This window comes from Galeopterus variegatus, unplaced genomic scaffold (genome assembly GCF_000696425.1).
Source record: "Galeopterus variegatus unplaced genomic scaffold, G_variegatus-3.0.2 Scaffold4683, whole genome shotgun sequence".
Lineage (NCBI taxonomy): Eukaryota > Metazoa > Chordata > Mammalia > Dermoptera > Cynocephalidae > Galeopterus > Galeopterus variegatus.
The window spans coordinates 12,227-36,247 of NW_007730794.1; the positions used below are offsets into that span (position 1 = coordinate 12,227).

General features: G+C 51.5%; 1 protein-coding gene across 1 annotated transcript; it reads right to left on the minus strand.

Annotated features, from left to right (window-relative positions):
• Positions 1 to 2,585: 2,585 nt before the first annotated feature.
• ITGA5 (integrin, alpha 5 (fibronectin receptor, alpha polypeptide)) lies at positions 2,586 to 23,615 on the minus strand. Its single transcript, XM_008588134.1, has 30 exons — positions 23,239 to 23,615; positions 16,801 to 16,931; positions 15,333 to 15,445; positions 15,084 to 15,204; positions 14,793 to 14,854; positions 14,653 to 14,698; positions 14,259 to 14,384; positions 13,981 to 14,025; positions 13,797 to 13,840; positions 12,001 to 12,057; positions 11,759 to 11,811; positions 11,247 to 11,455; positions 10,808 to 10,999; positions 10,536 to 10,581; positions 10,247 to 10,348; positions 9,993 to 10,048; positions 9,708 to 9,862; positions 9,305 to 9,442; positions 9,104 to 9,171; positions 8,623 to 8,773; positions 8,444 to 8,536; positions 8,201 to 8,280; positions 7,980 to 8,060; positions 7,767 to 7,872; positions 7,198 to 7,350; positions 6,019 to 6,102; positions 5,795 to 5,908; positions 5,050 to 5,151; positions 4,384 to 4,506; positions 2,586 to 3,698 (listed from the first exon to the last, which is right to left on the minus strand). The coding sequence occupies exons 1-30, from the start codon at positions 23,613 to 23,615 to the stop codon at positions 3,615 to 3,617; spliced, it is 3,312 nt and encodes a 1,103-aa protein (XP_008586356.1). The 3' UTR covers positions 2,586 to 3,614.
• Between the last annotated feature and the right edge of the window lie 406 nt (positions 23,616 to 24,021).

Genomic DNA, 24,021 nt, shown 5'->3' on the forward strand with positions numbered 1-24,021 from the left:
AGGATATGGGGTGTCTGGGTCCATCAGAGAGGGTTCTTTTACTTTGGATCCGACCTACCATCATGCCTTTCAACTCCAGTATCACAAAGTCTTCTCCTTAGACCCTGCTCCTCTTTTTTCTTCCCATTCTTTCTCCTGGGTGAACTCCAAGACTAAACAAGGGTCAGCATCAGGCATGGCTGATTGGTGATAAGAGACTCCTTTGCAACTTCAGCCCTTGTCCACCCTCACACACTGTCCCCAGGGACTTTGAGTTAGGGAGGTCTCAGAATAGGGGTTGCTGAACTTACCAAGGGGAGGCAGCTGGCTGGAGGGCAGGGTGACCTTGCAGGCAGCTGGGGTGGCAATGTGTGGGGTGGATTCATTATTGATGAGCCCTGCACCCCAGGCTACTAATGAGTCCAGGCCGGCTGCTCTAATTGATGTCAAGAAATTTGAGACCCCCAGATCAGCTTCCCGCCTGCCAGCTGCCTCCCTGAGCCCCCTCCCCCCTCCCTGCACCCCCAGCTGCTCTGTTCACTTCCTAAGACTTCCTCCTGTCCTCCTCTCCATCTCCATCAACACAGACAAGGACAGGGCTCAGGCCTTCTAGCCTCCCACCCTCATGTTCCTCTGGATCATTCAAGTCTCAAAGTGGGAGGCACACTTGCTCTGGAGGGTTGGGAGATTTGAGAGACGAAACTTAGACCAGTTTGAGAATTACAGCTCAGGGACAGAGAGGCTGGTACTAGATTGCATCTGTGGTGTTTCTGAGCCCAAGGAATTCCTTTCTTGTATTGTGCATCCATGGGAGAGATCTTGTCACTCTCCCCAAAGTACAGGCACTACACAGTGACACACACCCATGACACCAGCCCAATACTCACAGTCCACTTCCCCTCATTTCTTCCTCACAACAGTGGAAAAAATTTCAGATCTGGCCCCTGGAGTACGGCTGCTGCCACTCCCACTCCCTCCTGAGAGGGAGCTCCTCCAGATGTATCAGAAGTATGGGATCTCCTTCCTTGAGAATTTCTGGTGCTTTGTATGCCATGGCTGCCTTCTTTGGAAATACTGGGTGGTTCTTTGCCTGATGATGTCTCTTACTCCCCATCAGTCCCTCTCTATTTATGGGTTCTGGGGGGACATTCCAGGGGTATAGAATTCTAAGAAGTCACAGATTGGAGTGTGGTCCAGGCTTGGTCTCCAAGGAGGGACATTTTGAGGTGATACAGGCACTGTTAGGCAGGAGCCTGAGTTAATAAGAATAGCCCTGGTAATAGAGGAAGAGTGAGCGAACCTCATACCCACCCTTTCCAAAATCCACATAAATTTGTGGCTATGCTGCCCTCTGGTGGCTAAATTCTGGTCTGGCCTGACAGGGACATCTTTACCTCCAACAACCCCATTCCTCTCTTCTTGCTGCACATTAGGACAGGCCTTGAGGAGAAAAGAGAAACTTGAGGGGCTCCCTTACTTTGCACAATTTCTCTTCAAAGATCTGAACCGTATGGCATGTTGGTTAAGAATGAGGACTTTCTCAGTCAGACAAGGCTGAGTTTGTACCTGCTCTGCCACTCACTATGTGACCTTGGGTAAGCTACATAACCTCTCTGGGCCTCAGTTTTTCTTTTTTTTTTTAATTTTTAAAATTATTTATTTGTTTGTTTATTTTTAAAAGATGACCGGTAAGGGGATCTTAACCCTTGATTTGGTGTTGTCAGCACCACGCTCTCCCAAGTGAGCCATGGGCCGACCCCCTCAGTTTTTCCTTGTGTAGATGAGATTCACAGAATTGAAAGAAATTAAATGAGACTTAACACCCTCCTCCCACCAGCACATAATAGCAATTAAAACAAAACAATACAAAAACCTAACTGGCTTTCTTCCAATTTAGTTCCTTGGCTTTTACTTCTTAACTCATTTCATTATTCTGATTTAGGGAAGCCCAGGTGAGTCTTCTAGACCATCTTTCCCCACCTTCAAGTTGGACCTCCCCAACTGTATTCTTCTCTAATCCTCAAACCCAAAGAGAAAGGATTCCTTTCCCTTTTCTGTTGGGGATGTTGGGAACCAAATCTGGTGGGGGCTGGGTGAGGGGCAGAGGAGTCAAGCTCTCCTTTCTTTTTTTTTTTTTTTAAAGGATGACCGGTAAGGGGATCTCAACCCTTGACTTGGTGTTGTCCGCACCACGCTCACCCAGTGAACAACCGGCCATCCCTATATGGGATCCGAACCCATGGCCCTGGTGTTATTAGCACCGCACTCTCCTGAGTGAGCCACAGGCCAGCCCAAAGCTCTCCTTTCCTCCCTTCCATGCAACCGGCCATCCCTATATGGGATCCGAACCCATGGCCCTGGTGTTATCAGCACCGCACTCTCCTGAGTGAGCCACAGGCCAGCCCAAAGCTCTCCTTTCCTCCCTTCCATGACCTCTTCCACCTAAGAGAAGGGAATCCAGAAACTAGTTTCACAGTTCCTGGGGTTCACGCTCCTGGTTCCCAGTGGAAAGAAAGTGTGAGAGAAACAGGCATCTCCCTCCCACCAAGCTGTCTGGTTCCAGGATGGGTTTGGAAAGAGTAGGGTAGAAGAACACAGATTCCAGCTCTGGTCAATGGGGGCACTGGGTTGGGTTTATTGCACTTGCAACAGAGTTTAAATAAGTCCCGGGTGTCCAGAGTCGAGGTGAGGGGAGGGTTGGGCAGAGAGGAGGGGCAGCGTCAGTGCAGCTGGCAGGCAGAACCCCAATTCTGCAGGCCCAGGACAGTGGGCTCCCCTTTCTCTGGAGGACTGAGAAGGCCTGCATCTGGCCAGGCTGAGGTTCCAGATCTGTTGCCATCATGGCCCCTTCATGGTCCTGGGCAAGTCCTGACTTCTCCCAAGTCAAGGGTGAATTGGGCCTCCAGGCCCAGGTCTGGAACAGGCCCAAATATAGTCCTGGATCTGCCTAGATTGGTTACCAATGTCTGAGTCTGAGTTCCAGATCAACCCCAGGCCCCAGGCTGGGTCTGGCCCATTTGAGTTTTGATTCCCCCTCGAGCTGGGTTCTGGGCCAGCATCGATCCTTGTTTGGGATCCGTCCTGAGCTGGTCCTGGGGCACCATCCATGGTTAGTGTTCCTTGTTGGCCCACCAGGGTTGGGGCTGTCCAGAGCTGCCAAGTCTCATTCCCCAGGTTCCAGGTTCTTAGCTGGGGGTTTCCTTTGGATCTCTGGCAAGGCTGAGGACAGATCTTTGCAGACTGGAGCTGGACAGGAAGTCCTTGTGGCATGTCTAGCCCAAGGAACTGCAAATTGATTACCCAATTAGGTTCCAAGTTGTTTTCAGGAAACTCTCTCCAAAATGCAAAGGCTGCAGGGAGGTTAGGGCCTCTGTCCCTGGATCTGAGGTCCCCCATCCATGAAGAGGGCATGTGTAAACAGGGTCCTTCACAGTGCATCTGGGGGAGGGATCCCCAGTTCCTTGTTGCCACCCACCCCTGCCCCCAGCTCTGGCCCTTCAAGTATGTCTCTGGGCTGGGGAGAGGAGCTTCTCCCTGGCCCTCAGCACCTTCAGGAAGCACCCAGTCTCCTCTGTCAGTAGACTGAGGGTGAGGGAACTGGGTCTTCAGGATTGGGAGTCTGGGATCAGGAGGACTCAGGCATCAGAGGTGGCTGGAGGCTTGAGCTGAGCTTTTTCCATGGCGGTGCCGTATGGGAGGGAGCGTTTGAAGAATCCGAGCTGATGAAGGGAAAGAGGGGAGAGTTTAGGTAGTCTGGCTCCCATTTCTCTGCAGCTGTTATTCCAAGAGGGAAGGAGGAGGTCTGTAGTGCCTTCAAACTTCCCATCCTGCAAAAGTAGCCTCTGAATTCAGGCTAAGACTAGCCCTCCAAGAGGTCCAATGGGCCCAGAAGGGCTAATATTGGGGATGGTTTGATAAGGGGAGGGTCTTTCACTAGTACCTTAAAAATGCCCCCAGTTAAGCCAGGAATGGCAAATAGGTTTGAACTCAAGTGCCAAGTCTGATTGTCGAGTAGTGGCTGCCTCTTGAGAAGAATTCTGATGCCATTTCTGTGATATGATCAATGAGTGATGGCTGCCCTGGATTTCTGGAGGAAGTGATAGCACAAATACCGTGTATTTGCTATCTGTGGGTTACACTGATGTTGCAAATACAGACAAACTTAGCACAATGCTCTAACCAATTGAGCTAACAGGCCAGTTCCAAGAGGACTCTTTCTAAGCTAAGGGCTATAGAATGAAGGGAGGAATTCAATAGGAAGGGTCAGGATTGGATGCATGTAGCCAGGGCAGAGGTGGGACATACAACTGGAGAATTGGTCTGGAGGTGAATACTTGGGACTGTGGAGGGTAAAGGCAGAGCCTGATGAGAGGGTGGCCAAATCATGTGCAGGTTGTAGCTGACCTTGTAGAGGATGTAGATGAGCAGACCTAGAAGCAGCAGGCCAAAGAGGATGGCTAGGATAATGATCCACAGTGGGACACCATGGCTGCCTTCTGCCTTGGACCATTGCACAGCTGTGGCCACCTGGGGAGCAAGTCGGGTGAGATCACTGAGAACCCAGAAGTTCTTCCCATCCTATACTTGGCCACCTTCTTGTCACTGGATCTAGACACACCTCCCACCTCTTACTTTGAGCTAACAGCATGCTGAACTTAAAAATTTAAGTTCCTAAAATGTGAAATATTATCTCTTACTGTTGTGCTTTCACATTTGCTATTCCTTCTCCCCAGAATATTCCTTTCCTGAATGGTTAGCCTGGCTAGTTCCTATTTATTCTTCATATTTCAGCTTGAACATCACTTCTTCCAGGAAGCCTTCCCTGACTCTGCAAGACAGGGTTCAGGTGTTCCTATGATGTGTTTTCATAAACACCCTGACACTGTGTTATCATTGCTCACCGGACTATGAACTCTAGGAGCAAAGATACCATGTTGATCTTGCTTACCACTATATCTCTGGCACAGTGCCTGGCACATGGTAGATGCTCAATAAATAATTGTTACAATTACAAGGCCAGCCCTCATCCACGTCCCAGTCTCAGTTTCAGCACTCTGAACCTGGACTCACCTGAAGTTCCTTTTGGGGCAGCTGCCGAGGCAGGATTCGGTAGGGCATCTTCAGGGCTTTGTACACAGCTTCACACTGCAGGCTAAATGGCTGGTGCTCTAGCTGTGAATGGGAGAAAGTTGGTCAGGGCAGCCCTTCCTGGGATCTAGAGGACACAGGACTCCCCATGGTCTGGCTTAGGTTGTGATCTTTCCCTATTTTGGACTCATTCTCTCCTGAGTCTCTTTGATGTTTCTTATATGAGATAATAAATGTGTAATCGAATAATTATAATTAAATAATGTATAATTAGATGACTATATATTCAATAAAAAAATTTTTTTTGAATCATTAATGTGGGTTAACATCCAGGACAATGCCTGGCCCATAGTGTGCACTCAATAAATGATTGCTCTTTACTATTCCCACATCTGCTCCTCTCTCCACTATGGATTCAACTTCCATCTCACTGTTTTTCTATCACTCTTTGTATGCTGGTCTCCCTCCAGTCCCCCCTCCTTCTTTCTAATGGGCCAGGAAAGGGAAGCCATTGCTTCTAGTGTGGCCACTAGGTGGTGCCAAGGACACATAGCTGTGTCTAGACAAGGGCAAGCAAGGAGAGCTGCAGTGCCTGGGCAAGCAAGGAGAGCTGCAGTGCCTGGGTCCCATTCACCAGATGAGAGGTGGTTAGGACAGTGGGAGAGGGAAGGGTCAGTCCAGGCAGGCCCAAAAGTCAGAGGTCAGGACTGAGGTAAGGCTCCCTTACCTGCAAGAAGGTCTTGGCCCAGACTCGGAAATGCAGTTGCAGACTTCGGCTCTCTTGTCGGTGCAATGGCCCGAGCTCACAGCGCAGCCTGAAACACTCAGCTTCTGGGCATTTCTAGGAAGAAAGAAGAGGCTTGAACTCAGAGTTCTGCCCTTCTGGTGGCTCTGAGAATCCAAACAGGTACTCAGTGGTTGGTCCCAGACATCTTTCTCAGTACCACTTACAAGGATCTGAGGTCCTGAGGAAGCAGTGCTCCAGCCTGGAGCTTCCCGTCTTTGCAGGTGGTGCAGGAGACCCTCGGGATCCAACTGTAAGAGGAAAGAGACTGTTTGCTCCCTCTTCTGTCTCATTACAGCATCTAAGTCAGCCTGTACCTGGGTTCCAGAAGAGCTTCAACTTATTCTTTTATCTATTTCTTTATTGATCCATCCAACTGACCACCCCTATGTGCAAGGCATCAAGCTCAGTGCTGAAATATGAAAATGAATAAAACTCGGTTCTTGAAATTTACATGGAGGAGATGTGTAAATAAATAACTAGGTCCTTGTTCCTGCCTTAGGGCCTTTGTACTGGCTGTTCCCTCTGTTCAGAATGCTCTTCCCCGAGTCTTCACAGGTAGGTGTTCACCTTTGTCTTTTAGGCCTCAGTTCAACTGTTACCTCTTCAGGAGGTTTCCCTGATGAGCCAACTTAAATAGTCTCCAGTCTTTCCACAGCATGTTAGCACTGCACTTTCACTATTTTTCAATACCTGCTAATTTTTCTCTTTCTCTTTTTACTTTTTTTTCTTTTTAATTTTTATTGAATCATAATTGATTATACTTATTTTGGGGGTTCAGTGTGGACATATGTTGATCAAATCAATATTACTAGTATATATGTTGTTACAAATTGTACTTATTCTTTATGCTGCTTGTCTAAACTCTCCCTGTCCCCCTCTCCTCTTTTTATTTTTTATTGTCTATCACCCTCCACTGGAATGTAAGCTCCTCAAGCGTGGGGATCTTGTCAGTTTTATTTGGTGCTATATTTCCTGAGCCTAACAGTGTTCAGTGCAGGCATTCATTTAATTGAATGTTGTCAATGAGTAAATGAACTATAAAACAGGCACCAGGGCACAGAGGAACAGTTCTGAAGAAGGCTTCCCAGAGGAAGTGGCACAGAGCTGAGTCCTAGGAGTATGCCAGGAAATAAGGGAAAGATATTGCAGGTAGAAGGAAATGTTGTGGACAGAAGTCTTGTTCTTTCGCAGGACTTTGAGGTGTCTGTGCATGTTCTGACCCCCCTCAGTGGCCTTAGTCCTAACTATAGGCACATTCTCATTGCCTCTTCCAGGCCCCCAGCGACCTTACCCAACCTTTCAACCTTAGTCCTCTGAACCTGCCATGTGTCCAAGTGCCTCACCTCCAGGTCCTGTGAGTTGGGAGGCAGACTCGTGGTGCAGTTGCTGAGTCCTGTAACCCTGGTCACGTAGAGAAGCTGCTCACCTTTCAGAGCCTGGGGACAGCTGAGCTCCAGCACGCCCTGGCTAATGGAGCTGGGGCCCAGGTTGATGAGCTAAGGAGGGAAGAGCACAGTCATCATGAGAAGGGAATGCTTCTGCCCCACGGAGACCCTGGATCACCATGGTCCTACTATACCCTGCTGCGGGGCTCCTATCTTAGAAGTAAAGGAGGGAACCATGCACAGGGATGAAATCCTCTCTACCAGCACTTTTGGAGGCAGCTCCATCCTTCTTTTCCAATCACTTGATTGGCCTCTCCCCTCTGGCTGTCTCTCACATGACACTGCCCCATGCCTTTGCATATCACTCACCCCTCCCTCTTCTCTTCCTCTCAGTCCCTCACTCTGGTCCCAGCCATCTCTTGCTCATACTAACTCCTTTCCTGTCATTCATTCTGGACTGGCCCCTCCCCTCTCTCTAGCCTGGCTTGCCCAGAACCCAGCTCTCCCTGCCTCCTATCCCTCCTCACCTCATAGACATGGTGGACAGCAGGGCCCACATCCCCCTCCTCCTGAGGCTGGTCTCGGAGCTGCCAGTTGCTTACTGGGAATAGCACTGCCACAGGCTTGGAGACCCTAAGGAGAAGGGTGACTTAGAGGAGGGTGGAAGGGACCCCATAGGCATCCTTCCCTACAAGTCTGTCTCTCCTCCCAGAAAGGCCCCATTCTGCCCAGGCACTGACCCGTTAAGGGAGACCCGAGCCTGAGCCTCCACGGAGAGCCGGAAAGAAACCATGTCGCTTTGTGAGTTGTTGAGATTCTTGCTGTGGGATGGAAGCAAGACCGGGATGGAGCTGGAGCCCAGCTGGTAAGAATTGAGCCCGCAACCAGGCTCCACTCCCTGCCGGTCCTCCCTCCTTCTGCACCCCAACTCAGCCCCAGCCTGGCCCCACCCACTCCCTACCTGAGGATCTGGAAGTCAAACTGGATGGTTTTCTTCGTATCCCTGAGATGAGGGACTGTGAACCGAAGGCCGCCCCAGAGCTGTAGAATAGTGAGGGAGGAAAAGGTGGCTGTTAGACTGAGCATTTACCTCACACCAATACCAGCCCTCCTTCCCTATCTCACAGCTATTCTCTGGACTGGCTGGTTACTGTCCTAAGGTCCCCTCTTTCTCCGTCCCCCTCATCTTCTGTTCCAAACTTACACTGGCTCCTGCCTTCATGGGGTTGCCCAGGTCACACACCAGCAGGCGGCTCTGGTTCACAGCAAAGTAGTCACAGCTCAGGCTGGAGAAGTTCTGGAGGTGGGGTGAGTGCAGATCAGGTTTTGGTGCCCCCTCTAGAGGGGTGTCCTCTAAAGCCCCACCTGAGTGTCCCTTCTTACCCCTGGGTGTCTGATGAGTCCTGAGTACTCAGCCTCCGGAGGGGCCGTGACCCGAAGCTCAGCCTCATAGGCGCCACCCTCACCCATGTTCTGGGCATGGAAAGTTAGGTTCAGGGCATTCTTGTCTCCCAGGTACACACGGTTCTGCTCCCTGGATGGGGTACACAGGGTAAGGGACACTGGGGAATTAATCCTCAGACCAGGACAATGGGCCATAATAATAATACAGTAATAATAGACAACATTTACTGAGTTCCAACTCTGTGGCAGGCACTAGGCTAGATGTTTTATGTAGATCATTTCATTTCATTCTTCCAAAAAGAGAAATAAATGCTATTATTTCCACTATACAGATAAAGAAGTGTAAGCTCAGAAAAGTTCAGTAACTTCCCAAGATCACATCGCTAGTATGTCCCTACTCTACTTTTTCAGGTTTTAGGTGCATCCAGAACTGCCTAGCTTAATGTTAGCCTCCACTTACCCAAACACTTCCAGCTGTAGGTCAGGCACACAGATATTGTCTTCTCCACAGTCCAGCAAAATCTGAGCCTGAGAAGCAGGGCAGCCTTGAGAGGGGGAGTTTATACCTGTTCCTGGGCTTTGGGTCCCCCTCTCCAGGGCCCTGCCCCCAGATGCCCAGGCCTCTGTCCTCCCGGGTCCCTTCTCCTCGCCCTATCCTCACCTTGTCCTCTATCCGGCTCTTGCTCTGGTAATGAAGGACTGGCTGGAGGCCATGGCTGTCCACAGGGGCTTGGGGATCCAGGGAGAAGTTGAGGGCAATATGAATCGGGGAAAGTTTGTCTCGGAATTCTGACTCATTCTGGGGCCAGGGGAGAGAGTTCACGGAGTCAGAGGACCCTGGAGACTTGGTGGCCCTGCTCCTCAGCCTCTTACGTATCCCTTTCTAACCATTCTCATTCCTTCAGAGGCCTTGGCAGCCTGGTTCTCAGCTCCTCTGACAGAAGGGTCCCCCTCCTCCGCCCCCAAGAGTCCCAAGCCCTTTGCTGGAATCTTCCAATCTCTTTCCATTAAGGAAGGTCCCTTAGATCTATAGGGCCACCTTCTCCAGCCAGTTCAGGCCATACCCTGAGGTAGATCTTCATCTCTCTGCAATCCTCCCGAGCCCCATTCTGGATGAGCAGAGTCTGGGTCAGGGTTGCCTGTCTGGAAGCCAGGAACAGTGCCCGCCGTACCCCTCCCTTCTGCTTCTGCCAGTCCAACTGGAGCTCCACTGTGAAGCCTGCAGCCGGGGACGTATAAGGAGAATCTGCTCACACTCCTAATCTATTCAGACAGAAGGGAGGTCCCCAGGTCCCCAGCCCCTCTATCTCCTGTCCCAGTGCCTGAGAGATCCAGGCAGTTTGTCTCACCAATGGAGTTAGGGACGTGTCTTCCAGAAGCATTGAGGCAGAAGCTAAGGTTGATGCTGAAGACAGACCAAGAAGAAAGCTGATGAATCCAACTGGAACAGGCATCTTGTCCTCTACCTACCTCCCAGACAGACCCAGACTAGGACACTACCATTTGTCCCCTTCCTAAGGCAGACTTGTTTCCCTTGCCCACTCCCAGGCACAGACTGAGGTATCCCAGGCTCATAACTGCAATCTCCTAGGACCCAGCTCACCAGGCCACAGGGTTCCCCTCCAAGCTGCAGCTGTGCTCTTCCGGGTTGAACATGGCAGGGAAGATAGTGAGGGAGGCACTGGCAGACACGATGGGGCGACCCCTGGCAAGAGTGGATGTGGGGTGAACAGAATTAAGACTCCTCTGTAACCCGGGCACAGGAACCTGATGCCCAAGCCCAGGATGCCAGTGTTTTTTGCATTGACTTTCCCAACCTCAGCTCTATTGAGAAATTTCCAGTTCCCAGTTCCCTAGGGCTGCCTTCCCCACCCCCTCCTTGGAGGTCGTACCTGTACACCACAGTCTTGTCCACACCGAAGGACCCCACAATCAGATCTGCAGGAAGTCAAAAGACCACCCCTTACAGCAAGCCCCACATCAGTATCCTTTCTTCCTAACCCCCTCTAGTTTTATTACTCAAGGAGGATGCAGCGAGGGGACAGCGCCATCTAGTGGCATTGGCCTAGAGCTGCACCTAGAAGCTTAGGAAAGGTGCATAAAAAGGGGTAGGGGTCTGTGACCAGGGAATTCTAAAGTGAAAGGGGCCTCAGACACAACTCACCAGGGTAACCATTGCCATCCAGGTCTCGGCCTCCTCGCAGGGCAGAACCAAAGAAGTCTGGGGTGTGGCTGGCTGCCCACAGGGGCTGCAGAACCTGGGAAGGCTTAGAGCCCAGCCCCCCTGGACCCCCAGGGAACACAAACACTACTCCCTGTTGGGTCTCCCCACCAAAGGGAGCCCCAATGGCCACATCTGCAAGACACAGAACACACACCAGTCAGCAGGCCAGGAACAGGTCCAAATCTCTACCACCAGGCTCCAGGATCCTATTCTTTCCCGTCTATCAAACACCATATTCTAATCTCTTCAAACCCTTAGACCCAGACACTGGAATTAAAGTCATGGGGTTTGGGTATCTTAGTTGACTGACACCCTCCCCCCAATCCCTTCTGACTCAGGACCTGGCTTCTCCTTAGCTCCCAGAGCCTATGGTGCTTACCATTGTAGCCATCCTGGTCCAAGTCCCCCAGAGGGGTCAAGGAGCTGCCAAATCGGCCAAACTCATCATGGCCAGTGAGGGTCAGGGTGGGTGTAGGCTCTAAGCCAGCCAGGTGCTGCAGGTAGATGTAGACCCTGCCCACCTCTTGAGGCCGCCCGTCGGCTGTCCGCTCCATAAGCAGGGGTGCCCCTATCAGCAAGTCATCCAGCCTGGGGGGAAGGGCAAACCCAGGCATCATGATACCCTATCTTGCCACCTCTCCTAATCCTAGTGCCAGAAATCTCGGTCATCCTGGATCCCAGGCTCGCTCCCACCCAAGTCAGAAGAACTGAAGACTCTGATCTTCAGCTCTCAGCTCTCTCCTTGTCTCTGAGCAAGGAGAATGCAGGTATGAGCAAGAATCCAGAGAAAAAAGCCGGGAGAAAAACTCTTCTTGTATTTTCTGTTCCATCCCACTCTTCCCTCCAGGATCTGGGAAGGGCATCGTGTTGTGCCCCTTTCCCACTACTCACCCATCCCCGTTGATATCTGTTGCAGCCACTGCATAGCCAAAGTAGGAGGCCATCTGGGGAGGGCAAAGGGGCAACACTGGGTCAGAATTAGAGGGGTCAATAAACAGGATCAACAGGGGCTGTGAAGAGGAGTTCAGAAACTCCAGAAAGGCTGGAAAATTGGGCTGATATTATTGGGTCATGGCTGGGGCTTCATTGGCAGAGGACCAAGGTAGGGTAGGGATGGGTGGGCGTGTCCTCACCTGTTCCCCTGAGAAGTTGTACAGGGATTGGATGTCTGAGCCATTAAGAATGGTGACCTGGGGGATGAGATAGACCTATTGGTCCTGGATGCCCAGTCCCTCCCATGGTTGGAGAACAAATGGGTGCAGGATACCCAGGAACAGGTATTCCTTGAGGACACAAACAACTTGTTCCTAACTTGCTTTGGATCTTTGCTCTCACAATCCCATCTCTATGCCAGGAAGCTCCACCCCATGGCTGCTTCACTATTTTTCTCCATATCATTTATCAACTACTGACAGATTTCATATTTATCTGTTTGTTGTCAATCTCTACTCACTAGAATGTAAGGTCAATGGGGGCAGAAGCTTGGTTTCATTCTTTGCTTTCTCCCCAGAGCCTAAAGTAGTGTTTGGCATGCAGTAAACACTCAATCATTATGACTATGCACAGTGGGGCTGCAAACACATGTTCAGAATCTAAGTCGTCTCTCATCCTCCAGTACCCCAAACCACAAACAGTCATGTCTCCCCTGTTACCAGCCCACCAGGTCCCCAAGTCTCCTGAATCCTTGCTCTCTTCCTCACTCTCGCTGCTGTGACTCTGGTGTGAGCACTCACCCAGAACAGCTGGACAGCTTCCTTGCCAGTCTCCCTGCCCTGGGCTGCTCCTTTCCTCTATGCACCCTTCCCACTCACTGCAGCCAGACTGACTGATGGCCCTAGAGCAACTCTGGGATGGTTCCCTCTGGCTTGGAAATCCACAGTGGCTCCCTGAAGCCACTGCCCAAAGTCTCAACTTCTTGGCTGGTCCTCCAAGGTTCGGGAGAATCTGGCCCTAACCTATCTGTTTTTACTCAGCTTTTCCTTATTCTCACCCTCAATCAGCCCAAGAGTCTGCTAAACTGGGCTAAAATTTTTTCCTTTTCTTCTGTTCATGCTCCTGCCTAGGATGCTCTCTTTCCTCATCTCCACAGATTCTTCACAGAACCTTCTCTGATCCATCCCCTCCCTAGAAAGTGTTTATTCCTTCCCCTAAACTACTATATCACCTTATATACTTTTCTGAAATTTATCATAGTGCTGAAAAAAACAGTGATTTGGAATAAGATAGATCTGGTTTTAAATTTCTACCTAGCCACTTACTAACTGGGCGATCTTAAGCAACTTACGTGGTCTCTTAGACCTTAGTGTTCTTATGTGTAAAATATGAAAGTTAATACCTACCCCACAGACTTGTTGTAAAGAATAAAAATACTGAATGGACAGTGTTTGAGGCATTCAGGGGCTCATGAATAGTGGCTCCACCTTGGATTATAATTGTATGTGTGCTTATCTTATATACTTGATTAGAAGTACCTTTTGAAATGGGGTATGATGCCTTATTCATCTTCTTATCTCTTACCTTTCCTTAATAAATGTGTTAATTGAACGAACTCCTATGGCACTCTTATCTGTATCCTTTTTAGAGCACTCGTCATGGTCTAATAATAACAGCTACTAGTGTACACTGCCTAACGATTCACTAAGTACTTTCACATGCATTATCTCATTTACCCTTACAAGAGCCTTGTGAGGTCAGATCTATTATTATCCCATTATACAGAGAAGAATGAACCTCAGAGATGTTAAGCAGGAGGCAGGGTATGAATAAAGAACAGAATGGCTCAACCAGAGTAAGTGCCAGAACTGGAACCGATGTCTGACTTCAGAGCCCGTGTTCTGATCCACTTTTTGAACCCTCACAACCTGCCATGCATGGTTCTTTGTGATTAGCTAGGGGAGTACAGGGAGTGAGGGGTGAGTCTGGATCTTACATAGCCATAGGTGAGGTTCCCTTTCGGCACACCAGCAACAAAGTCTGCAAAGAGAAGAGAGAGTTGTGGGCTAAGGATGGGGAAAGGGGAGCAGACAAAAATGGTGAGTGTCTAAGTTCCTGGCCAACAGGTCCTAATTCTCTATCTGTTCCCTCCCTTGGCCGCAGCCTGGGGAGGCACTCACCTTCTGTGTCATCACCACTGAATTCACCCACAGCCACAGAGTATCCTGGGGGACAGGGTGGGTAGATGTTAGTATTCCTGCTCTGGAGACCCTCCTGCTCTGGTCCTTCTCCCAATCTCTTCACCACCCCTACTGGGCCTTCATAGTCAGCATGCACATGACAAGTATGGCAGAGGGGCTAGGGATGTCTGAGTGGGGCAAGGGGGGCAAGGGGGTGAGTGGGGACAGGAGCACTTGAGGTTCTCCCCCTGCCATTCCCTCCCCACTTGCTCGCTCACCCAGATAGCTGTCATCATAGATGGAACTGGCCTGGCGAGTTTGCAGCTGCCCCTGAACAAGGTTGATCAGGTACTCAGGGTAATAGGATTCTGCAATCTGCTCCTGAGTAGCGGACAGGATCTGGCCTGGGAAATGGAATGAAGGGCAGATGGATGGAGGGGGAGGTGCAGAGAGGGATCTGGGGGCTGACTGCGTACGATTTCAGGAGTCTGGTTCAAAGAAGGGAAGCGTGTGGAGGGTGGTAGAACATTACATGTAAGCCTTGAGAAAGGAAGAGGAGAACTGGAAGGTGGGGGAAGAAGCAGAGAAGGAAAGGATTGGTGATTCCAGGCTGGGAGTAAGGATGAGAGGCCATGAGCCAGGAGACTACAGAATGGCAGAGAAAGGACTTACCTTGCCAGAAATAGCTCCCTGGTCCACCTAGGACCACACGGCCAGTCTGTGGGTGGAAGGAGGTAAGTCTAACATCTGGTCCTGATCCACCTGTGTCCACTACCCACAGCCCCTTCCCTCCCAGATCATCACCCTCTTACCCTGGTGAACTCGGCACTGAAGCCCCCTTGGCAGTAACCCTGTCCTGCTGCTGAGCTGAAATCTGTGAGGGTAGAAGGTGGTGAGAAGGAGCCCTGCATAGAAGGGTCACAGAAAAGAAGAGATGGCATGGGAAAAAGGTGGGAGAGGGAATGAGAGAAAGGGCCTCCCTGGACCAGACAGTGAGCATAAGGGTAAATAGCCCATGGGGGGCAGTGAGAGTCAGCCCTGAGTATACCAGAAACTCACATGGAGAAGGCAGACACGGGACACATGCCCCCTCTCACCCCTACCTGAGCGACAAGGTGCGTATTCCAGAATTCGGGTGAAGTTGTCTGTGGAGAGATAGCAGGTGCCCACAGGGTCGCTCAGTGGCTCCTTCTCTGTGCGCCAGCTGTATAGTGGAGCACATGCCTGGAAAGGCCCGGGAAGAGGGGGCTTCAGGTTTAGTGGAGTAAGGCCCCTCCTCCCTCCAGGCCTGGCCTTACCCAGCCACTGCCCATCCCCTAGCCACCACACCACTGAGCCTGCTGGCCCCTCACCAAGATGGAGGAGCCATGAGCTCGAACTGTTGCCCCAAACCACTGCAATGACTTGTACTCCACAGGCTCCTCTCCATCTGGGCTGGACAGTGAGGACTCCAGGGTCCGAGAGCCTTGGGGAAGTGAGGAGGGAAGTCACGCTGGGCCGAGGGCAGTTGGACTCTAGAGCAGCCCCACATGCAGCCTGGTGATGCCCAACACCTCCAAGCCCTGAGCCCCCATGACTCACAGGGAGAGGAGAGTGGGGAAGGATCTTTAGTTTGCTTTGTGCAGCCTGACTCACCCCTTCTCTACACATACGCATGCACGCACACACACACACAGGCAGAACCTGGGGTTTCCAGAGTTACCTCCCCCTCTCTCCCTCTGCTTCCTCACCCATCTGGGACAAGGATTCTTGCAGTGGGGCAGGGACAGGAGGGTGATAGGGAAGAGTGGCTGTTTTCTAAGAGGGTAGCCCTTTGTTTGCACTTCTTTGCCTGTACCTGGGCCTGTGTCTCAAATAGCATCTTGTTCTATCTCCTTTCTTGACATTTGTCTGTCTGTCTCCTTCCAAGTCCAACTCAGCCCTCTATACAACAGCCTTTCTTATTTTTCTGATGCTCATTTGTCTTTCAGGCTTTTAAAAAAATCAGTCTGTTTCATGATTCTTATCTCTACTCCCTCCCCCCTTCACGCTCTCCTCTTTTTGTTCCCTATCCCAGTCTACTTGTTTTTTTTTTTTTTTGGTGACTGGCGAGTGCAGGGAACTAAACCCTTTACCTTACAAAGCCACACTCTAACAAATTGAGCCAACCAGCCAGCTCTTTTCACCCCAGTCTTTATCTCTGGAGAGAGACTGCCAGAGTTTGAATCCTTGATCCACTGTTCATTAGCTGTGTGACCTTGGACAAGTTACTTAATCTCTGTTTCCTCACTTATACAACGGGGATAACAATATCTCATACATTTGTTGAAATGATAAGTGAGCTAACATATGTAAAGTGCTCACAACAGTGCTTGGCACAGAGCGAGTGCTCTTTGAGTGTTAGCTGTTAGTCTCCGTCTCCCATCCATCTCTATGTTTAGCCAGTGGCTTAATCATGTTTCAATCCCTGCAGCACCAGCACAGTGCCTGGCATGCACAACCACTTAGTCAGTGCTTAGTTAAAGGAACTGAATAGTCTGTGCTTCTCTCCCTGTCTTTGTCTGTGTTATGGCCCTGGCCTCCCTGAGTTGCGGGTGATTCAGGGGAAATGAGAGCCACATGTTTCTGAATCATGCCCGCCCTTCTTGGGCTGGGCTGGACTGGGAACGTGGAGTGAGTGCCATTGGGAGCCACTGCAGAGCTGGAGCCCCAGTGCTGGCGCTGGGAGAGCACGTGGCCACGGTACTGGGAAGACTCCACCTCTTGCTCCAGGCCCCACCCAGGCCCCGCCCCCAGCTGCAGTCATGCCCCCCAGGTCCTCCCTGAACTTCACCGGCCTACCTTTGCTGTCAAATTCGATGGGGATGCACTGAGTGGGGTTACTGCCCCACGGACAGAGGTAGACAGCACCACCCTGCAGCACTCCTGGCTGGCTTGTGTTAGCCTTGGGCGCTCCCACCAGCACGCTGACCCTATGGAGGAGAAAGGAAAGGCAGTTCAGAGTGGTTCCTAGGTAGGAAGGACCCAGGCCTCTGGGGTAGGGCTGGCTGGGGGTGGGGTAGATGCCCCCTGTGTTGTATTTATATCTCAGAAGATGCCACAGATGCCAGAGGCACAGGCTGGAGTCAGGCGGTCCCCATGTGCCGCTGTCACTAACACAACCCCTCCCCTCCTCCCACCACTCTCTTTCCTCTCCTACCTTCTCTGTTAATAAAGAAAGGAGCCAGAGTCAACTCCTAGAAGGGGAAGAGGAGCTGGAGGGCTTGGACCCCAGCTTCTCCATCTCTCCTATGTACTTGCCAAGATTAGATATGTAGCCCCTGGAACCCCAAGGTCCTCTGGAGCTTCAGGGTCCTCTCATATAGCCTGTACCCTCTCCTCCCAAGCCAAATCCCTTCCCTGGGCCAAGACCCAGGCCTCCAGCAGGCTTCCCCAGCTGCCTAGCCTTGGGGCGTGTAGGAGGAAAATGTGAGTCTTGGAAATCATGCAGCAGAAGTGCTCTCCACTAGGAGTTGGAGGACAGTGAAAACAGATTGTTCCTCTGCGCCTGGGCCCCTCCTCACCCTTGGCCCTGGTGTGGACCTCCTCTTCCTGGCTGGGTCTCTGTCTCAGCCCTCGAACCCGTTTCTCACATACCATCCCCAGGAGGCTGAATTCACATCCTCTGCTACTGAGGTCCTAGTTCTGGACACAGTACCTCAGTTCCCCCTGAGAAGAGAAGTTTGCCTCTGATGGGGGTCCTATGTAATGGGGTGGTCATAGGTAAGGGCCTGGACAATCTTCCTGCCTTCAGCTCTGCTCTTCTATCCCTGGGTCCTTTGCCTCTGCAACAGTGCTTGGCTCTCTTGGCTTTCTCCTCCAGGATCTCCTACAAGGACTGTATCTGGCAGTCTGGGCAATTCAACCTGCCCCCTGGGCCAGTATCCCTGCCAGCCTTGGCCTCTGCTCTCTCCCAGTGTCTGCCTCTGGCACTGCTTCTCAATCTTTGTTCCTCTGGCCCTATGATGGCTTGCTTTCTAGGTTTTGGTTTTGGGTCCTCTCTCTCTCTCTCATTCTCAGATCTTAGGTTTCTCCATCTCTGTTGGTTTTTTGTCCTCTTTCAGCTTTCAACACTCACAGTACCCACTCCTTCCCTGGTATTTGTATACCTTCCTCAGACCTTCTCACTAGAAAAGAAGGCCCAAGTCAGGGATTATGGTAGAGGTCACAAAACCTGGGGGTGTCTTCCAAGAGGACGAGATTTTATTGAGTGGGGGAGGGGTGAGGTCCAGGAGGAACAGGGGATGGGAACACCAGAGAGAGCAGGTCCAAGGGGACTGAAGTGGGTAATGAAGTGTCTAAGAGGGCCAGAAGATGAGAATGAAGTAGAGAGAAGGTGGGGTCCAGAGGAATGGGGTTGGGGGGAGCCAGGAGAGGGATGTTATGTGGGAGAGGGGAGGGGGGAGAGGATGAGGGGAGGTGCCAACTTCTGTTACCCTGGGGACAGGAAATATTTACTGCCTGTGGCTTCCTGTCTGTTTCTAACCTCGCACTTCTCCGTTTGTCTCCCACCCGCCAGCCAGGCCCCACCCCTCTCGCTTAGGCAATTTCATCCAGTTGGGGGGGGGGTGGGAGCTGGCCACTGCAAAGGCACAGTGACTTGGTCAATTGCCAAGTCCAGTAGGTGAGATTGGTGATGGTAAGAAGTTGTATTGCCCCTGAACTGGGTGAGGAGAGAGAGGTATACCCCTCTCTTAGCAGGGGCAGCCCCCAGAGAACTTAGCTGCTGCCCTCACACTCCTGAAGGCAGAAAGGGCCACCAGCCTGAACCAGACCAGAGCAGCTGTGGTACAGCAAGCAGTGAAAGGAGTTCTGGTTCAGGTGCTAACTCAGTGTGGACTCAGGAAATACCCTATCCCTCTTTCTCTGGGTGAAGAGGTTATCTCAACGTCTCCTGGAGCACAGGGCTGAGGCCAAGGGACCCTGTTCCCACTCCAGATTTTCCAACACTCTCTGTCCTTGGAGGGGAGCTGAGCTTGAGACTCCTGGGATGGCCTGAGGAAATATCTTGGAGTTTAGTGGGTTGGAAGGTGAGGGAGAAGCCTTACAGAGCTTTTAAAGCCCACGAGCCCACAAGCCACAGCATATCCATTCTGGCTGTGTGAAAGTTCAGGATACCTGGCATGCAGTCAAGGGGTGCAGACCCAGATCTGCCCCCACAACCTGTGGCTTATACCTGAGGATTCAGTGGCCCTTCCATTCCAGCAACCCCAAGTCAATTCAATGAATAGGCCCCCCCCTCCACGTGCTAAGTGAGGTTCCTGGTGTCTGGGATGGTACTTAAGCTAGCTTGTTCTTATTCTCCCACTTCTAGTTTCTGCTTCCTAAATCCTGCAGCAGTTGGGCCTTCTTAGGGGTCTAAGAAGGTAACAATGGATGGTCCTTAGGCTATTTTCAATATTTCAGAAAGCCTAATGGAAATTATGCATTTACTAGATAATGCAGCCCAGGTTAATTAAAACTTCAAGTGTATTTGCTTTTGGCTAGAATTATATCAACTCATGTGGGGAACCTGGTTATCTCATGCTGGTCAGCAGCTCAGATTGACAGTTATAGATTTTTTTTGGTTAATGAAATATGAGAAAAGGAATTAATTATTCCTTACCAAATGAAGTTGGGCAAACAAACTCTTCCAAAATAGGGCACAAGGGAAGAAATAATTGCCATAATTTATTTTGAAGCCGCAGAACCCTGAAATTGTAGAATTGATCCTTGGAGACACAGACTATCACAGCTAGAAGGCACCATAGACAGCATCCACTGGTTTCAAGACTTTACTGTAGATGCCTCAGGGTTGACACATGGAATAAAGGAAGGCCACCTTCATCTCTGATATTACTTAAGAAAAAGTTTGAAAAGCACCGACCAAGTCCCATGTCCTCATTTTACAGATGGGAAAAACTAAGTCCCAGAGAAGTTAAATAACATGTCCAAGGTCACTCAGAATCCTTCCCAGCATAAGAACCAGAAGCTAGGAATCCTGATTCCTAGGCCAGTGTTCTGTCTACCCCACTGCCAATTCATCCTTTCTTCTCCTATCCACTATCTCTCCAGCCAGGCTTCTGATTAACCAAGTCCCCGCTCAATACTCGGTTACTGTTTGACTCTGTTGGCCTGACAAGGTCAGGGGTGGAGAGCAGAGAGTGGACAGAACTCCTACAGGTCCTACAGCAGCACTGGCCAGGCCAGAGAAGGACACCTGGACCTGGGTCCCCCAATGCATTCACAAGGGATATGCCTGTTTGGCTGGGGAGGAACAGCTGCCTCCACTTGTGACAGTCCAGAAGCAAATAAGGAGCTGAGCTGAGACAGGTCCACCTTTCATGCTTTAAAATGTCCTGGGCCAAGTCACTTCCCTCTTTAATCCTTGGATTCTCCATCCATAAACTGATGGATTCCCCTTGAATTGTCCCTAAATTTACTTCTAGTTCTAAATTTCTATGACTCCTGAAGCCTCAGTTTTTATATATTTAAAATGGGGGCAATATTAACACAAGGATTTTTATAATGATCCAATGGAAAAATTGATGTGAAAGAGCTAAGGAAATATGAGGAACTATTAATTACTATGACTATTATAAGTACTAATAGCAAGTAAGAAATGGGGGAAAACTTAAAACAAAGAACTAGGTGTTGGTCAGGGAGGAGAGAACCAGAAATAGAAAATAGCTACCCAGAAAAATTGTGCCTCCCATGTACTGATCACCCTCTGTGGACCAGGTGCAAATGTGTGTGTGTGTGTGTGTGTGTGTGTGTGTGTGTGAGTATGTATGTATATATATATATATATATATATATATGTATGTGTATATAGTCTCATGTAGTCTTCAGAACTGCCCCATAAGAATAGGTGCAAATGTGTGTGTGTGTGTGTGTGTGTGTGTGTGTGTGTGTGAGTATGTATGTATATATATATATATGTATGTGTATATAGTCTCATGTAGTCTTCAGAACTGCCCCATAAGAAAAAGTTATTGATTTTCATGGGAAGACCAGGCTCCAATAGCTTGAGTAACTTGCCTCAGGTCACAGAAAGAACTAATAAGTGTGGGGGCTCATAACTAGCTCTGCTTGACTCAAACTTTGTCCTTTTGTACCATGTAACCTCTCTGGTACTCACCCTGTCCTTTGATGCTGTTTCAGTGTTCACTGTGAGAAGTGATGAGGGAGAGACCAAGAACACTGAGGGCCTCCTTCTCTGGCAATGGCCCTAGGGGGTCCAAGGCCCAGCTATGGTGGAAGGGAGGTCGCTGGGAAGGTAGAATGTTCTAATGTTGAGTCCTACTCTAAGAGGGTACTATAAAGAGAAAATGAGAAGGGGAGGAGTGCAAGATGGACACCTGGGTTCTCTTGGGAGGGGAGATGAGCAGAAAGGGGAGGGGGAAGGGAGGAGAAAGCTGGGTCCTGTTATAGGGGACCAGGAGTATATGAAAGTTCGGATGTTTAGAGGAGTGTTTTAAAAGGGAAATGACACTTTTGTTGGGAGGGCGAAGGAGGAAACACGGGGAAGGTTAAAATCCAGACAACTGGATATCCTGATCCAGGGGAGGAGACCCCATATCCTCCCTCTCTCTCTCCTCTCTACTCCATTAGTGGTAAGAAGTTTGAGGGGGTCTGGTGGAGGCCAAACCTAGCAGAGGCTCCAGGCCAGAGTGATGCAATGGGGTTTGGGCAAGAGGCCAGGGGGGTGGGTGGGGGTTGGGTGGGGACCTTGAATAGCCTAGAACTAACAACTTGGTCCTAACCATCTTTCTTTTTTCCAGCTCCAAGTCCTTCAGACAAAGGAGAAATTTGCCCTCCTCCCCAATTGAATTAGCTGGGTTAACTCCATTTCTTCAAAAATGAAAGAAAATGAGTAGAGATCAATCAACTGTACCACGTGTAAAAACAGCTCCCCTCTGACAGAGGTTCCATCAAATCCTGAGATACTGCGGGGTGGGATGGTCAGCAGTGGGAAGCTCTGAGCTCAGAGACTGGGAGAAAGAGAGCAACTCTAGTCGTTGTGGAGGATCAGGAATATGGGGCATCTGGGGATCCCTGGCCCAGCCCAGGGGCAGTCCCCTTCCTCTCTTACTTCCCACCGTCACCTCCCCCCCCGTCTCCATTTAACCAAACACTCTTGTTCTAATGTGTTCTAATCTTGCCTCCGCTCTAACTCCGGTTTCCGCAAGCCTTTGGGCACCCCATGTTTCAGGCACTCAGGGGCCGGGTCTGCTTGTCACGCTGCTCAGTTGAGAATAAGGATCTTCCTGTGAGACGTCCAGGGCCCTGAGTCAGGTCTTACGCTCTTGGGCCCAGTGAGCCCGCGTCTCCCCTGCTTCCGAACCCAGCCCCAGAAGTCCCGGTCTCATTTCAACTCCAGCCGACAAGCTACAGGAAATCAGCTTTTCTCTTCCTCCCAAGAGGAAGAGGGAAACAGCCCACCCCCCTCCACGCGCACACACACCCTCCAGACATCTCAGCACCCGCCCTTGGCTGAGCCCGCCCACAGCCCAGGCGCCCCAGTGCCAGGGTCCTAGGACTCTCCCCAAGTTCTCGGATCCCCACGCCTGAACAGATTGGGGTGCAGGGCGGAGCAGGAGACTGAAGAGAAAGGGAAGGGAGCTGCCGTCCCCCTCCCGGGTCTTTCTCCAGTCTGAACTGAGGGGGGAGGGGAGGATGAAGCTGGCCCCCATTTAACCTTCCGACCCCCTCTTGCTCTCCTCTAACTACACGGTCTCTGACTCCCCTCTTGCCACACAGAACTCATTCTGCTTCGACCCGTCCTTTCTCCACACAATGGCCTCCATGGATCCTGAGGTCCCCCAGCGCCCCCAAATGCCCCTCCTGGCCTTCGCGCCCCCTCTCCACCTCCACCCCACCCCCCTTCAGGTTCCCGCAGCCCAAAGATCTCAGCCGGAGACTCTCTGCTGTCCCTCCATTCAAGCGCTCTCCTCCCCCTTGGCCCTGAGACCCCTGCCCAGACTTCTCCAGCTTCCAGCTTCGTGTCCTCTCCCCACCCGACACATGTCTCCCCACTGATCTCTCTCGAACTCCAGGTCCCCCTCCACGCTGGCCCCGTCCCCTCCCTACTCCCAGCGTGGGCCCCCAACTCTAGCGCGGGCCCCCAACTCCAGCCCTAGTCCTTCCAAACTCCGCCCTCAAACTCAAGCCCTGGTCCCCTTCAGACCCCAGCCGCGCCCCCAGTCTCCAGGCTGCGCCCCCCAACATCCCACCCCGCCGCCCACTCTCCTCACTCACCCGTCTGCTCCGGGCCGGTAAAACTCCACCGAGAAGCCAAAGAAGGAGCCCGGGGGCCCCGAGAGCACTGCTGGGGCCTCCGCGTCTAAGTTGAAGCCCCCAACCCCGGGTGGCGGCGGCAACAGCAGCAGCAGCAGCGGCGGCAGCAGCGGCGGCAGCGGGGATCGGCGCCGGGGGCCCCACAGCAGTTGCACCGCGTGGAGAGGGGACTCTGGCGTCGGGCTCCCCATAGCGCCCGCTCTTCCCTGTCCTGGGGCCACCGACCCGGAGCCGCTTCCTAAACCTCCCAGAGGCGAATGACTCAACGCGGGGAGGAGTTTGCCAAACTCCCGGCTGAGCCCTCCCCCCGCCTGCCGAGGGGGCTGGCGGGGGGGCATGCCTGGGTCCTTGGAACGCTGGGCCCGCGCCCCCCACCCCGAAGGTGCGTGGGGGGACCGCACCTCTCCACCCCCTTTCCCCAGCCCCAGCTGGAGGCCGGTTGTCTGGACTGGGTCAGACTGGGCGGGTTTGGGCTCTTCCCCCTCCCCTGCTTCCCCCTCTGCCCTCCCCCCTCCTTCCAGATGTACAACGTAAACGCTCGGAAAAGGAGTCGGAAAAAGGGAGCGGAGAATTTCCTAATGAGGAAAGGAATCACCTCTGGAGGGCGGAGGGAGCCCGTATGTGTGTGTGGGGTCTCCTTCACTTCTTCAGGGAGGCACACTCCTCTGGCGTCTGGCCAACTGGGATTCCCCCTTGCCTTCCAGGGCCACCGGGTGCCTGGGTTCCGGCCAGCTGGATTTGGGA